This window comes from Gadus macrocephalus, chromosome 22, assembly GCF_031168955.1.
Source record: "Gadus macrocephalus chromosome 22, ASM3116895v1".
NCBI lineage: Eukaryota > Metazoa > Chordata > Actinopteri > Gadiformes > Gadidae > Gadus > Gadus macrocephalus.
Genome location: NC_082403.1, coordinates 7,740,526 through 7,757,515, shown reverse-complemented (window position 1 = coordinate 7,757,515; position 16,990 = coordinate 7,740,526). Strand labels below are relative to the sequence as shown.

The 16,990-nt window shown below is 49.1% G+C and overlaps 1 protein-coding gene across 1 annotated transcript in view; it reads left to right on the top strand.

Annotated features, from left to right (window-relative positions):
- The window catches only part of ptprua (protein tyrosine phosphatase receptor type Ua), a 91,261-nt gene that overhangs the window by 60,416 nt on the left and 13,855 nt on the right, over positions 1-16,990 (top strand). Inside the window, exon 4 of the mRNA XM_060044082.1 lies at positions 8,838-9,148. Coding sequence (XP_059900065.1) covers positions 8,838-9,148 — 311 coding nt within the window. The remainder of the gene's footprint in view (positions 1-8,837; positions 9,149-16,990) is intronic.

The following is a 16,990-nucleotide window of genomic DNA, read 5'->3' as shown; positions in this document are numbered from 1 at the left end:
CACACACACACACACACACACACACACACACACACACACGAGACCCAGTGTGGCCATCTCAACCTTATCAGTTGAAAGGTAAATACGTGGCCAAAAGGAGAGTTTATACTGGGGAGAGATTGGCCCAGGGAATGAAATGGGCTTCTGTTTGTCTTTGCCAAGCAGCCCCGGAAGCGAACCATCGCTATCTCCTCTCGCTTCTTTTGAAGGGTGGCAGCTGGCGGGCTTCTTGTATCTGTCTCCGCCCGGGACGTGTTTCCTTTTCATCTTTCCCTTGAATTTCCATTTTTTTTCATCTAAATCATCGTCTCCCCCCAGATCTCCGCTCACGTTGGCTCCGCCGGAGCAGGCGTTCTCCTATGCTCACGTTGCATCATGGAACCTGTAGTCTATCAGCGTGTTGCCGTCGATCCTGTTTTCCCTACGTTTTGTCTGACAATCTGTCTCTCTGTCTGTCCTTCTGCCTCTCTCTCTCTCACCCTCTCCCTCCCTCTCTCTCTTTCACTCTCACTCTCACCCTGTCTTTGTCTCTGTCTCTCTCCCTCTCCCTCATCGTTTATATCATCCAAAAAGGTGCCGACGGGAAGGTGTGTTGTTCCTTTTAAAAGCAAGCCGGCGCCAACATAACACGTTGTCGAGAAAATGACAGTATGTCAGCCTGAAATAGGCTCATCCTGTTGCGAGACATGTCGGGCTCAATTTTATCCTGGAGACACCAGCCCTCACAGCGGCAGAATTACATCTATTAGTAGTTCTCAGCAAAGTGGTGGGGAGTGAATCTAAGAAAAGTACTGGATTGTACTTTTTCGACCTGGGATCTGGATGCAGAACTTTTTATATAGAAAATATAAAAATGAGAATATAGGGCATAAGAAGATGGAAAAAACGGTAAACACATGTTGCAAAGGTTATGTTATTGATTACTGAAATCATTTCTCGAGCGAATGTCCTTGAAGTAATCCCAGAGGATATACTGGGACCCTTTCCTTGGTTTGTCCTCTTGGTTCTCTGCTTCGGTGGGTCTAAGGACGAACAAAGCACCTCCCTCAAATGACAAGCAACGCCTCGGTCCATCCCACCTCACCTCACCTCATCTCACCTCATCTCACCTCATCTCACCTCATCTCACCTCATCTCAACTCTTGCTGAGGGGAGTGAGAGAGGGAGAGAGAGAGGGAGAGACTGTTGGCAAAGAAGAGGGTAAATCCAAAAAAAGAAGAGAAGTAAAAAAAACAACTCTCAGGGTGACGAGATGACATAAAATAGCAGATCAGCGCAGATGCTATTGTGTGTGTCTGTGTGTATTTGTGTGTGTGTGTGTCTGTTGTTGGGGTGGGTGGGGGGTAGACAGCAGCTCCTTGTTCCTGCCAGGTGGGCAGGTAATGCACTATTGATTTCTAGCAGGGAGAAGGTTCCCCGGGAGCCCTCTCTGGACCCACGCCACACACGCCCACGATGTCCCTGCTTTGCCGCCGGCCCATCCCCGAGTTTATCCGCACACTGGCGCCGCACGCCGTCCCGTATCTACGCAGCTGAACAGACGATCCCGGGCACTCGCTCGCCGTACGATTTTTCCCCACGTGTGATTACATCATAACCGTCGCGTGGGTGGGACCGGATCCGGCGCCGGGAATTTCCTTAGCTTCAGAGAGGAGGACGAGCGGTGGCGCCGCGTGCGTTGCGGCGGGCTGCCCGCTTCAAGGGCAGCTTCGCCTTTTGACGTGGCGAGCGCGAGCAGCTGGTGTCTCGCCCACGCACTCTGTTCCTCCCCTCACCCCCTCCTCTCCCCCCGTACGTTTTGTACTGCCTCGGCCGCAGTGTCACAGCGCTAAATGTCAAAATCTGCACGGGCCGAGGCCAAGTCTGCTCCTCTTCCTTTCCCGTCAGCCCGAAGACATCACAGGCTTTCTCTCTTTCTTGGCTCTGCCTCTCTTACTCTCTCTCTCTATCTAGCTCCGCCTCACACTCGCGCACGCCACAGCGGAAGAGGTCATGCGGGGTTGCAATAACAGAGGGGGAGGGAGAATAGAAAGGGAGAGGAGAGATAAAATGCAGAGAGCGAGAGAATGGCGTTATTCAGAACGCCGTGGGGGCGAGTTGTTTGACCTGTGCACATAGGAGCGGCGCACAGCATTCTGGGTAACTGAATTGGGGTTGTCCGCTCCCGATAATGCATTACTGCCTGCCAAACGCAAACTTGATCAATGTCAAACAGAAAACGGTGCTAAGGCAAACTTTTTGTCAGTTATAAATAGCGAGGGGAAATGGGGGAAGGATGGACGTCGTGAAAGAGAGAGAGAGATAAAAAATTGTTTATGAACATTTGATTAAAATGAGGTCTGGCCTTTCTCTATGAACGATGGGTCTTGTCGCGGTTGCCAAACGGCCCGGGTTATACACAGCTTTATTGATGGGGCAGAAAAATAAGATATGAAGATTAAGAAAAAAAAAAATCAAAACAATCAGAGCTGTCCCTGGCCAAAACGCTTCCGTTTTTTCGGACGTTTCTCTTGGCGGAGATTGCGATAAAAGCAGGCAAAGCTATGACTCAGGTTGCGAACCCGTATTTCTGATATGAATTCAGGGAGCTGAGGACGCCCCCCTAATCTCCTAATGCATGTTTCCCTTGCCCTTGGCTGGGTCAGGGGGGAAATAGATGGAGCCTTATCTGCTTTTATAGATTCATGGAGAATTTCTCTGGAATGGGCCGGCTGTATAAATATAAATATATTTTTTCCCTAGTTGACTCTATTGAGTTATCGTACGTGATGTGTGTGTGTGCGTGTGTGTCTGTATCTCTCTCTCTCTCTCTCTCTCTCTCTCTCTCTCTCTCTCTCTGTCTCTCTCTCTCTCTCTCTCTCTCTCTCTGTCTCTCTGTCTCTCTCTCTCTCTCTCTCTCTCTGTCTCTCTGTCTCTCTGTCTCTCTGTCTCTCTCTCTCTCTCTCTCTCTCTCTCTCTCTCTCTCTCTCTCTCTGTGTCTCTCTCTCTCTCTCTCTCTCTCTCTGTCTCTGTCTCTCTCTCTCTCTCTCTCTCTCTCTCTCTGTCTCTCTCTCTCTCTCTGTCTCTCTCTCTCTCTCTCTCTCTCTCTCTCTCTCTCTCTCTGTCTCTCTCTCTCTCTCTGTCTCTCTGTCTCTCTCTCTCTCTTTCTCTCTCTCTCTCTCTCTCTCTCTCTCTCTCTCTCTCTGTCTCTCTCTCTCTCTCTCTCTCTCTCTCTCTCTCTCTCTCTCTCTCTCTCTCTCTCTGCGTCTGTCTCTATCCCTCTATATTTTCATGTCTGTGGCTGTCTATGGTGTGGGTATGTGTGTGTGACTCTGTTTATGTCTGAGCATTTTTTTTTACGCGTTTTCTAAATATGCATTTGTGGTTGCTGTGCATGTGCATGGGAGGGTGCTTGTCACCGTGTGTATACTTGTGCATGTTTGTGTATTGTGTCTGTCTACTGTGCTCATGTGTGTAACTGTGTGTATGCCCCCGTGTGTCCCAGGCAAAATGAAGCGAGGTTATCAAAGGCGGTAATATCATAGCACAGTGTTAATCACAGAAAGTTCCCTAATTAGGCCATTAATCATGCAGTCTTTACCAGACTACGGGGAAGAGAGATGGGGGCCTGTTTTGAACGGAGGCATCAGCCTACATTATTACTCCTTATCCATTCCTGTCACTTTGATGAATTAAAACAATACATAAAAAGAACGGAAAGGGCCGCATAAAGAAGAAACGGAAGAACAACGTCGGTAATATTCATAAATATGCAATCTTGTGAAACTATAGCAATCTACTCTAATGTCTGAATGCTTTGCATCCGAGATTGCTTGAACAAAACATGTGATAATGTTTTGTCACACACATTAACACAATGTATGACAAATACAGGAAGGAGGGGGAAATGTCTCTTACAAAATGTTCTGCATAGGGTAGGATAGGCTTGTGGCTTTACATCGGATTGTCTACTGGTTCTCTGCAAGGATTAGCTCTCCGTTCTGATCAATAATTGTTTAGTAGTTCCGAACTAGGTTTGGCTAGTGTTGCTGCACTAGGATTGGCCAGTGTTACTGTAATAGTGCTCGCAAGTGTTTTCTTATGAATTTAGAAGTCAGACATATCTTGTTGCCATCATCTTATATCCAATGAATCAAAGAGAACAATCATAGAGCACTGTGTTGGATTTGTGGAATAGGAGTAAGCAAAAAAATTAATGATTAAGTGTCCTCATACAAAGACTTTCTCCTAAAGAAACGCCCCAAAAAACACTGAGAAGGCCAAGATGGTTGCTCATAAAAGCAAAGCAATTTAGCCCAGCTACTCCCGAGAGCCTCAGCACGTCAGAGTGGAGATGACACGGAGATGGGTGTTGAAGAGCAGAAGGCCTGTCCAGCTCTGCCCAGGCACCACCGTGTAGCAACAAAGGCTGAGAGACCGGGAGAGAGGAGGCAGAATTAGAGCGAGCAAGGAAGGGAGAATGTCGAGGCTGTGAGATCTCTGAAGGATGGAGCTGCTTGTTATCACAGGATATTTCTGTCAGTGTGACACTTGCCCTCTACTTCTGGGTCATTGAAGACAGAGTGTTGAGAGTAGTATTGGACCAACTGTGGGAGTGCTATTAACTGTGTCTGTGTGTGCTTGTCTTTTGGGGAGTGTGTGGGGGTTTTTGTTGGAGGGGGGGGATGTCTCGCGGAGCCGCGGTCAGGCAACTGAACAAACAAGTCCTGCACGGTCCGGGGGTGACCAAGGACTGTTTGATTGCTGACAACGAGGGGAAAAAGAAAGTATAGTTTTAGCCCTCCTGGCTGACCTGACGGGGCACCGCCTGCCGCAAATTGGGCCCCAACCGTGCAAACGTGACAAGGGGGTCCTCGTTCTAGCTAGCGCTATTGCTGTCACAATATCTTTGGATTGTGAGTACTCTCTGTTTAAATAATCACGTTAGAACGCGTTTATATTTACGTCGCAGCATCCATCTTTGTGTTTGAGCCACCTGTGTTTATAAAGCTAGAAATGTCCAATTCAGCAAAGGGGAGCCCATCTTATTATTTAGGTGGTACGGGGTAGGTGGGGGGGGCTGGACCGGAGAATATTTCTTTGTGCAAGGGAGAGGAAGATTTTAAGATTAGTTTCCAGAGAGGGCCTCAAGTATTTTGGCGGGAGGAGGAGGGTGGGGGGAGGGATAGGGAGGCCACCTTCATGAAGCAGGGAAGGTCAGCATGATTTTGGGTGCAAACTACGCCTAGTTAATTCGGTCCGGAGAACCGTATGTGTGTGTGTAAATCTGTGTAACAGGTTGTGTGTGTGTGTGTGCCGGACAGCGGCCTGTGTCGTGCGGGAACAGCACACGTGTCACATTGTCATGTTCTTGCCGTGTGTATTCCCTGGCTTGCTGTTAGCGCTTAATAACTGTGTGTGTGTGTGTGTGTGTGTGTGTGTGTGTGTGTGTGTGTGTGTGTGTGTGTGTGTGTGTGTGTGTGTGTGTGTGTGTGTGTGTGTGTGTGTGTATATGTGTGTGTATATGTGTGATTAATGGCAGCAAGCAGTCTCCTCAACCCACGCTATAAACTGCCAGCGCCACCAAAAGAAAAAACACCCCATAACAACCAAGCGACATAACAGGTCACAATGGCAGAATGTGCATCATTATTGTGCCCTCCACCTCCTCCTTCTCCTCCTCCACTAAATCAGACGCTTTGATGGGACGAGTGTTGACGAGTTTGACGATGATTGCGGGAGTAACAAAGTTAGCACCCCCCGGCTCGCGCAATAACGGCGTCCTCGCTCTCCCCCCGCTCTCCTCCCCGCCTCTCTCTCCCTCTCTCTCTCTCATTGTAGAGCGATGACTGTCGACAGCTCATTGTCTCGGTGCGCTCTCTTCTCTCTCCCTCACGTTATCGCTCTTGCTCGCTCTCTCTCGCACGCCCGGCACCTTCTCGTGAACGGCTGTCGCTTCTGGCGCCAATGCGCGACACGCCGAGAAGCGTGGCACGGGAGCCGTCTCTGTGCTGTGACAGAGTTGGAGGGAGGGAGAGGGAGGAAGAGTGGGATGGAGGGAGGGAGGGAGGGAGGAAGGGAGAGAGAGAGAGAAACAGGGAGAGAGAGACAGGGAGAGATATGGGGGGCGGGAGAGAGAGGGGGAGATAGACACTGAAGGAGAGAGAGAGAGTCTGGCATGTTGAAACAAAAGGTCCTTCGCTGCCTTCAAAGGATGCCACATGTGGAGGGGAAGACGGACAGATGGGCCTGTAAAACTCTGAACAGAGCCATGTCAGGAGGAGACAGGGACTGGGGGATAGGAACGCCAGAAAGTGACAACCGGAAAACTGCAGCATTTTGGAGAACAGCTCAGATTTCTGGGGAGGTATTTCTGAGAGAGGTAGAAAGAGATGGGTAGAGGGGGAGAGAGAGAGAATAATGAAAGAGGAGCTCTTTGTGTGTTTAGTGGGTGAAATGTAACACAAGTTTATCCGTTTCTTACTTGTGTCTGATGGGAAGATATTGCCAATTTTCTTCTAGATTGTTTTTCTTGTATTCCTACCCGGTTGTCTTTGAAAGAAAATCACGTTCAACTTTGTCTCTGTCGCTTCACTCCATACAGCTTATACAACTCTTTCATCTTGCAGGCCTGCATTCTCTTTTGGTAAACACTCCCTGAGACTGTGAGATTCTCTATGTGATTGACAGCCAGTCAGAGCCACTCAAATTGATGAGTCGCTAATTATCACGTCAGGCTTCGTCAAGTTCAGGTCACGGTGTTCCTGCCGTCACACGCCTCAGGATGTTCCATTCTCCCAGTTAGGCTGTACTGTTCAGTCACAGAGCAGACAGTGTTATCCACGAATCACTGTACAGGGAGTACATTGGAGTAGGAATGAGCGTCAGGGTCTCTTCCTTTAGGATACCTAGAAGTGGAATCAAATGAGTGAATCTCAGGTCATGAAAGCTACCCTGCACTCTGTCTAGTTATTAGTTAGTTGTGGTGCACGATGTCTTTAGCTACTGGAGTGCTTTGAATGAATTCGAAGCTTACGCTTACGCTTTTGAACATGTTAATGAAGATTGTAAATGCAGACATCAGGGATCGAAAGGCGAAACCCTTTAGTTTCGGAATCTGAAACCCACTAATCTCGGATCAAGCAGTCCTACTATGATTTAGCAGAAATACTGATCCACCAGTCCTACTATTTTCCAACAGAAATACTGATCCAGCAGTCCTGCTATGTTTTAGTATAATTACTGATCCAGCAGTCCTACTATGTTGTAGCAGAAATACTAATCCAGCAGTCCTACTATGTTGTAGCAGAAATACTGATCCAGCAGTCCTACTATATTGTAGCAGAAATACTGATCCAGCAGTCCTACTATGTTTAGAAGAACTTCTGCGGGGGAGACGGCACAGAGCCGAAAGGCTGGAACCCTGTAATGTAAGGGCCGGAGTTACACCTCGTTTTGGTTTTGTTACGGAGATGTTCCACCGAATGAAAGCCATCTGCAGGAGTGGGTGGAGCTTTCAGAAAGGAATTTGAATAAGTGTATTCCCAAGTGGTCCGTTTATACGGTGTTGATTTGAAACCTTCACAGACAAGTTTTGAACAGTTTACCCAGAAAGTGTCTGGAAAGGTTTCAGACACGTTTTGAGTTTGTGCTCGAATATCGCACACTTACAGATCCCCACCTCAAACCACATGACCGAGACAAATAAGAGAAACCGAAACGCCGCAGTCACCCGGATTTGAACTAATCTACAAACACCAATAACACTGTGTTTCCCAACCCTGCCTAATCATATGCAGATGGGGTCACAGGAGGTGACCACCTTGTTAGCAAGAGCAATTTGGCTGGCTAGGAATCGATAACCACCAATCCACTACTGCTGACCACTTAGGATGGTGCAATCTGCATATGTTTAACGGGACCCTGAATTCGGAGGATGATGTTGATAGGGTTAAAACAATGTGTAAACATCCGTCTAAGAGAGATGCATCATTTACGTCTAATTAGGTTATTAAGGGTCATCATGGTCGGCGTTGTGCAACAGATAAAGAAGTCCCCCAGAATCCATTGAATCTATCCATGGCCTTCTACTCCTTCCAGCCAATTGAGTAGACGGAGTCAGGGGGAGGGGGCATTCAGACCACACCCCTACAGTCCTGTGTCCCTCCAAGGGTTAATCTGCTCACTTTTGAGATGTATATTTCCGTACTTTATATTTGGTAAGTGTTGCTGACACCGCCCTCTGTGATACGTTTTATCATGGTTATATGTTTAGGTTCTTTAGATCCTGTTGCCCGTCACTTTAGGAAGTTGGGGTAACAAAAAAATGTCAGATCTTGGAATTGCCATAACACAATGCAGTATTTAGTGCTACACGGAAGAATTTCCCAAAACTTCTCATTAGTTTTTCCAAAAAAGTTGCTGGTATGCACTTGTTAAATGTGCCACCTGCGTGAACTGTACGTAGCTGAACAGTAGCCTATGCTACTGTATTTTGTTATATTTTATAATTTCCATAATGGTAGTAGATTTTCTGAGGTGGTACGCGTTTGAGGACCACTGGTTTAGGGTGTACCTATACTGGCTACCCAAACAAAATGGACTCGACTTGACCTGAACTCGCCAAAATGATTGGAAACCCCCGCCCATAGACGTGGTGCGTGCTACCCTGGGACCCACCCAAAGTAACACCTCCCCTCTTCCTCCTTCCCCCCCTCCACATCCCCCATCCCCTCCTCCTCCCCCTCCCCCTCCTCCTCTCCTCCTCCCCCTCCCACTCCCCCTCCCCTCCTCCTCCCCCTGCCTCCTCCTCCTCCCCCTCCCCCTCCTCCTCTCCTCCTCCCCCTCCCCTCCCCCAGGCTCCTTCATGATGGTCAACGCCTCGCAGCACTACGCCGGCCAGCGGGCCCAGATGCTGCTGCGGCCGCTCAGCGAGAACGACACCCACTGCATCCAGTTCAGCTACTTCCTGTACAGCCGCGATGGCCACAGCCCCGGGGCCCTCAACGTGTTCATCAGGGTCAACGGGGGCCCCCAGGGCAGCGCCGTCTGGAACATCTCGGGCTCCCAGGGGCGCCAGTGGCACCAGGTGGAGCTGGCCGTCAGCACCTTCTGGCCCAGCGAGTACCAGGTAACAACAGCGAGTATCTTGTGTGTTATGACGATGAGGAGACCTTAAGTATAACCAGGATAACAGTTTGAAGAATAAACAGACCGTGTGAAATGGACGGGAAGGTGTGTTAAAAAGCTGTTTGTGTTTGTAGCCAAGTGTGTGTGCGTGTGTGTGTGTGTGTGTGTGTGTGTGTGTGTGTGTGTGTGTGTGTGTGTGTGTGTGTGTGTGTGTGTGTGTGTGTGTGTGTGTGTGTGTGTGTGTGTGGGGAGGGGGGGTATGTGTGTGTATCTGTGTGTGTGTGTGTATCTGTGTGTGTGAGTGTGTGTCTGTATGTGAGAGAGAGTGTGTTTCTGTGCGAGAGTGTGAGTGCGTGTGAGAGTGTATTCGTGTGTGTGTGTGTGTGTGTGTGTGTGTGTGTGTGTGTCCCATGAGTTATTCGCGGGGCACGCGGGGGGGTAGCATGAATGGAGAGGCGATATGACCAAAATATCATATCCCGATATAGGTCATTCATATCCCGATAACGATATCTATCAAGATATAGCACATTTTCTGTAAATTCAATGAATAAATAGTTAATATAAAATGACCACATGGAAAGGCCTATTTCAAACAAAATATAAAATGTGAATGTATAGATATAAAAAGGTAAATAGAAAACACTTTTTTGGTTGGTTTTCAAAAATATAAAAACCAACCGTACCAATAGTCTTTAACAGTAGAACTTTGTATTGTAGCGGCAAACAAAAATGAATACAGGCTTAACATAAATATTGGTACACGAAATGTAAACATGGAACACTTTCAAGTATAAACCAATGCAGCAAAATAAGGCTCACAATATAAATATATAGAATATAACACGGTCTGGGGTTTGTTTTGAGCACTCGACGACTTTTGTGGATTTCATCAATAGTCTCTCTCCGTACTGTTTGTCGTGATTCTTTCGTAGGTGGTAAAATGGGTTGGTGGTGTTTGAGTATGGTGAGGGGACGGGTTTGCGGCAAGTACGGTACGTTTTTCTGGTCCGTGTCCGACTTTTCAAACCCAAACCACGTCCATGCGATAGAAGTAGCCCCTCTTTTAGGTGCAAGCTCACTTTGTCTTGGCTGGTCGTCGGAGTCCTTCTCCTGTTCAGAATTGTCAAGTTCACTCTCCTCCATGTTTGTTTGTGTTGCCTTCATGTGCCGTGTGGAAGAATGTAAAGCGTCGTCCAAATGACGAAAAATATTACCGTAAAGAGTGTGATTTGCGACAAGACGATATAAACGATAGAGCATAATATGAAACGATAGACATTTTTATATCATCACACGATATATATCGTCATATCGCCCAGCCCTAGGTGGTGGGTGCCTGGGATCAATTGGACAGCCCATTTCTTCCAGTACACCAAAATGTTTCTCTGTGTTGTTATGCGCTGTGTCGCCCCTTCTTTGTTGGTCTATTTACCTGAGTGCTGCACGGCAATCAATACCTCTTTGTCCACCCGCCCGGGGCTACTAATGTTCCCGCGCGCCGTGGCTCTGCGTTGCGATGCACCGCTGTGTTGCCATGGGGACGACCGGGGGTGGCCACGGCGACGGGCAGACCATCACGACCCACTTGCCTCTCCAGATTACAGCCCCATCATTTCTTGGGATCTTTCGCTTTCTGCCCCCCCCCCCCCCGCCCCGCCAAGCCCTCTCTGCCCTCTCACCACCACCACTTCCCCCTCTCTGCTCCTCTCCTCTCCTCCTCTCCTCTCCTCATCTTCCAGACCACCCATCTCCTGTGCCACGACCACATGTACCGCAGATGGGAGATCCTAATGAGAAAATGGCATTGGTGTTTGTCTGTATGTGTGTGTGTGTGCCCTTGTGTGTTTGTGTATGTGTGTGTGTGTTTCTGTGTGCCCCTGTGTGTTTGTCTGTGTGTGTGTGTGTGTGTGCATGTGTGTGTGTGTGTGTTTCTGTGTACCCCTGTGTGTGTGTGTGTGTGTGTGTGTGTGTGTGTGTGTGTGTGTGTGTGTGTGTGTGTGTGTGTGTGTGTGTGTGTGTGTGTGTGTGCCCCTGTATGTGCCCCTGTATATGTGTGTGTTTGTGTGCCCCTCTGGGTTTTTCTGTGTGCGTGTGAGTTTGTGTGACCCCAGTGTGTGCCCATGTGTGTGTATGTGTGTGTATATGTGTATGTGCCCATGTGTGTGTGTCTGGACCCCTGTGTGTGTGTGTGTGTGTGTGTGTGTGTGTGTGTGTGTGTGTGTTTGTGTACCCCTGTGTGTGCGCCCCATGTGTGTGTTTGCCGAGTCAATTGACCTCAATTCCACTTGACCCTGGCACAGGGGGGATCGTAAGGGTTGGAGGTCTGGTGATGGGGAGAGGGGGTGGTGGAGGTGGGGTGGAGGGGGGGGTCTGGTGGCTATGCTTCCATAACCTTGATGCGCTGCAAGGCCCCCATCTCAATGAATCAGGAGGCAGTTAATGAGATTAGAGCTTCTGGGCAGATCAATGAGAGACGGCCAGCCACTATACTGACCTCCTTGCACACACACACACACACACACACACACACACACACACACACACACACACACACACACACACACACACACACACACACACACACACACACACACACACACACACACACACACACACACACACACCCTCGACACACACACGCACACACACACACACACACACACACACACACACACACACACACACACACACACACACACACACACACAAGCTGCCGGGCTGATTCAAAGTAAGGATTGGTCTTCTTCTGTGGCAGCACTGTAAGAGGCTTTTGCCTGGAGATTAGATTGCAGGCGAACACACACACACACAGACACACACACACACACACACCCTCAGACACACACGTCACTTGAGCGATGTTTAGTGGAAGCGGCTGCTTAACATAATGGCTGTCCAGGCATATGCTTGCATGCATTTGGCCACTTCCGCGGTTTTCTGTTTTCTTTCCGCTGTCTCCTTAACGATGCGTTATCTGACTTCCTCGTGGTTGCTGCCAAGTTTCTTGGACAGCCGTTCAGGAGAGCAGGCAAGGGGGAGACAGAATTCAAGATCGACAAGATGGAAAGGGATGAGGGAGGAAGGGGAGAATAACACATTTATACTTATGGGGCTAACATACCACTGTGTGTATGTGTTTGTGTGTGGGTGTTTGAGTGGTGTGTGTGTCAGACACATGTGCATTCTCAGTGTGTGTGCGTGTGTGAGAGAACTGCATGGTGTGCATGTGTGTACGACTTTATCGCTGTGTGTGTGTGCGCAATTGCGCATGCATCGGTGTGTGTAAGACGCCCGCAGTGTGCATGTCCAACACAGCCGCGGCGGGTGCATATGTGCAAGAAATGGCCGCAGTGTGTGTGTGTGTGTGTGTGTGTGTGTGTGTGTGTGTGTGTGTGTGTGTGTGTGTGTGTGTGTGTGTGTGTGTGTGTGTGTGTGTGTGTGTGTGTGTGTGTGTGTGTGTGTATATTTGTAGATATTGGACAATGCCTCAGGTAACTGGTCCTCTGGATCTCTCCTGGACAACCAAGCATCCCCCAAGCATGGTTCTGCATCAGGCCAGTTAAGCCCGTGATGGGGGGCTCCTTGGGGCTCCTCTGGCTCCTGTTGCAGCCCAATGAGACGGGGTCTGCCACTCGAACAGAGCTCACAGAGTACCATCCTCTAGCCCCTTGCTCCACCACCTCCCACTCAACGAGACCCTCAGGGCAACCCGGGGGGGGGGGGGCCACTCCTTCACCAGAGAGGGCGCGTGTGTGTGTGTGTGTGTGTGTGTGTGTGTGTGTGTGTGTGTGTGTGTGTGTGTGTGTGTGTGTGTGTGTGTGTGTGTGTGTGTGTGTGTGTGTGTGTGTGTGTGTGTGTGCGTTTGTGTGCGTGCGTGTATTGGCAGAACAAGGAGTAGTTGAGATCTAAAAAAATGATAATGCAAGTGATTAGGGAGGATCAAACGTTCTCTTAGGGAAGACCGGCTGTTCTTAAGAGATACCCCCCCCTCTCCCTTTACACACTCTCACACACACACACACACACACACACACACACACACACACACACACACACACACACACACACACACACACACACACACACACACACACATATACACACACACACACTCCTTTCTTTAACTCACAGCAGAGAGATGGAGAATGCAGGCAGCTCTTGTTCCATGTAGGCCTCTCTGTATCCGCCCATACATCCGTCTCCTCTAGTCCCTGCTTATTCTTGCACCGGACGTTCTTCCAAAGCGCTGTGGCCTATCCCTAGCTTACCAAGGATCAGGCAGCTGTACGGGGTGACATTCATGCCATTAGCCATCTTGACACCACACAGCCCATCCACGGTTCGCCCCTGAAAGGTGCAGTCGGCTCGGCACGCAACATACTCGAGATCAGAGTCTTGCCAGCTCGTTGAGATTGACAACGTGTGATGAAGGTGTGAGCGTTTGTTGAGCAGGGGGAGAGTGTGAACTTAATGCGCATGCACACACACAATCACACACACACACAAACAATCCAAACGTGCCCGACGACAACCCTATTACTTTGGGTTCCCCTCCCCTCCTAGAGTGAACCTTCCCGAGGCATTAATAAAGTTTGATCTATCTTATCTATCCATCTTCACTGCTATTCATTCTAATTTCACTGTAGTCCTCATGCTGCCTGCATCCCCTGCACTACGCTCCATCTATGTGGCACGTCACATTTCTGATTGGCGCACACACACCGCGCCACACACCCATCGACGCAGCGCACAGATAAAACATTGGTTTATCTGTGCTATCGGTCAGGAAAGTGTCAAGCGTCGGTCCACAACATCGTAATTCGGTTCTTAACGGCCCCTAACCGCCAATGCGATCAATCGCTGCGATCGATTAACACAACATATTTGTGTCTGCTCAGCTGTACCGCGGCACCATGCAGAAGACCCCCTACGTTAATTAAACTCTGAAACGACCGACCTCTGTGCAAAAAGAAAAGAAACGGCTACAACGGCACGCGGTGTTCAATTTGTCCGGCGGAGCTACGATAAGAAACCATAAAAAAGGAAGAACCTGAAATATTAATGAGTGTGCGATTCCGCTCTTCATTACACTGACTCGCCTGTTTTACCGCCAATCTATTGTTGCTTTTTATATCTTCCCTTTTGAGCTCTAATGGAAGACATCGCCCCGGTTCCGATGGTGGATTTTGTAGCTCAGTTCAATCACTTTCGCTGCGTCACATTTTTATTAGCCAAATAGATTTCATTTTTTTGCCGAATGAGGAGGATTTAATAGCGGTGTGTGTTGGGGGGGAGAGGGGAAGACCAGAGTAAACCTTCGGTGGCTTGGGACTCGTTGCTGGGCGGTGTGGCGTCTTTTACTGGTTTGTGATTTGTTTTTTTACGTGACCTATTTCTCTCTCCTGTTGGTGTTGATGACATGGCTCCTGCTGTTTTTACAGCCGGAGCAACACCCCCCCCCCCCCCCCCCCCAAACCCCCTCTGCCATTTCCAGGTTCTTCATTTGCACATCAGACAACACACACATACGCACTGCACGCACAAACATACACACACTAACATACACAAACGCACTCATACACAAACACAAATACACACATGCTTACACACACATATGTGCGCATTGCAATCCTGCAGGCCTGTGAAGTCCTTTTCTCATTCATCTCGACTGTAGCAAGTGAAGAGAGCGAGAGAGAGAAAGAGCGAGAGAGAGAGCGAGAGAGAGAGCGAGAGAGAGAGAGCGAGAGAGAGAGAGAGAGAGAGAGCGAGAGAGAGAGAGAGAGAGAGAGCAACAAAGTATCAATGACATCACCTTGAAATGCAGACTTTGTTTGTTTTAATTGTCCCCCTTTATTCGAACCGTCTTCCTTACAGAGCAGGTTCTTCCTCCTTTTCGTTCTGTTACGGCAGGTGTTGGAAATATGGGGTTGGGATGTGTGTGTCTTTATGTGAGGCTGGGGGTCCTTTCAGGGGGAGGTTGGTGTTTGCATAAACTATTAAAGATGCTATCCTGGCCCCTCCGTGACAAACGATATCAGCACAGCTCAGGAGGCCTCCGCCTCTCCCTCTCTCTCCCTTTCTCTCGTGGTCCTCTGTTCTTGATCCCAGTTATCTGCATCCTATCCCATCCCACACACATCTTATCTCTCACTTTTCATCTCCCTCCCTGCTCTCGCACATATCTCTCTCTCTTGCTCTTACTCTGCCTCACTCTTTCGCTATCGTGCTGTTCTCTCCTTCCCTTTCTCCATCTCTCTTTCTGTTTCTCTCTCTCCCTCTCTCTCTCTGTTTCTCTCTCTCTCTCCCTCCCTCTCTCTCTCTCTCTCTCTCTCTCTCTCTCTCTCTCTCTCGCTCCCTCTCTGTTTCTCTCTCTCTCTCTGTTTCTCTCTCTCTCTCTCTCTCTCTGTTTCTCTCTCTCTCTCTCTCTCTCGCTCCCTCTCTGTTTCTCTCTCTCTCTCTCTCTCTCTCTCTCTCGCTCCCTCTCTGTTTCTCTCTCTCTCTCTCTCTCTCTCTCTCTCTCTCTCTCTCTCCCTCCTCCTCGCCTACTTTGTATACACAAGTTAAGAAAGAAGATGACAAAAACAATGTGGTGGTGGAGATTGGGTGTAAGGTGTACAATATCACACACACCCTACGAGCTGTTCTGTAGCTCGGACAAACGTTCAAGAAGCGTTTTTGTTTTTTCTAGCTATAGCGAGGATGAACGCGGGCAGTGGTAAACGGCTGGAGGACGGGGGGGGGGTGAGGGTGGATCGATAGCGCTGGGTGCGTTGACGCGTGATGAATTGAGGAGTTCATCGGCTCGACGTCTCTCTATCTTGCTCTCTCTCTCTCTCTCTCTCTCTCGCCTTCGCTCTCTATTCCTTACGTGTTCGCTCTCTCACTCTGTCACTTTCTCTCCCTAAATCTCTCTCTCTCTCTATCTCTCACTCTTCCTCTCTCTCGCACTCGCTCTCCCTCTCCCTCTCTCACTCTTGGTCTCTCTCTCGCTCCCAGTCTCCCACCCATCCTCCCTCAATCTCCCTGAATCTTTCTCTCTCTGTCCCCCCCCTCTCCATCCCTCTCTCGCTCCCAGTCTCTCCCAGTCCCTCCCTCCCTCTCCCAGTCCCTCCCTCTAGTCACTCGCCCGCCCCGCGCGAGAGTGAAAAATAAGAATAAATGAGCGCGTTGAAAGGCGCGGTGTGTATCCATCTGCCAGGGCCCTGTGTGCTATCGACCGGCCCGGGGCACTTAAAGCCCTGATGCATTGTCAACACGGCCACGTTCTCTCCTCACCCCAACAGCTACACAGTGGCACTGGGTGAGACCGCGCCAGACCCACGCACACAAACACACACACACACACGCACGCACGCACACACATACACGCACGGACATACACACACACAGCGTGACACACACAGGGACTCACAAACAGCAGCACTCACACAGCCTCACACACACACACACATACACACACTTAAAACATTCTCGCTCAGCGACTTAGCGACAGCCGTAAAGTTCATCTTCTGCAGTTAAATTCTAAACCTCTGTTTGTCCTTTGCAGCCACAATGTGTTTTTTCTTTTGACGGTTAAAACGCAAAAAAAAATGAAAAAGGGGACATTTTTGCGGGACTGTTATTATTATATCGACTTTCCTGCTCTTGCCGAGCCCACCTGATGCCTCTTTTGCCTGAGTTGGGCTAAATTCAGCCTGTAATTAGGAAGCCATGCTCCTATCATGCAGAGCAGGGGGACAGGACCAAAGAGTTCATAATTAAGGATGTATGAAAAAAACATAGTTGTTCCCAGTTGAGTTTCAGCTCATTAGGTTTTTCCTGGAAACTGAGCTGCACTGGTCGTAACGGGCCACCATGTTGCGGAACATTCTGGTAGGCC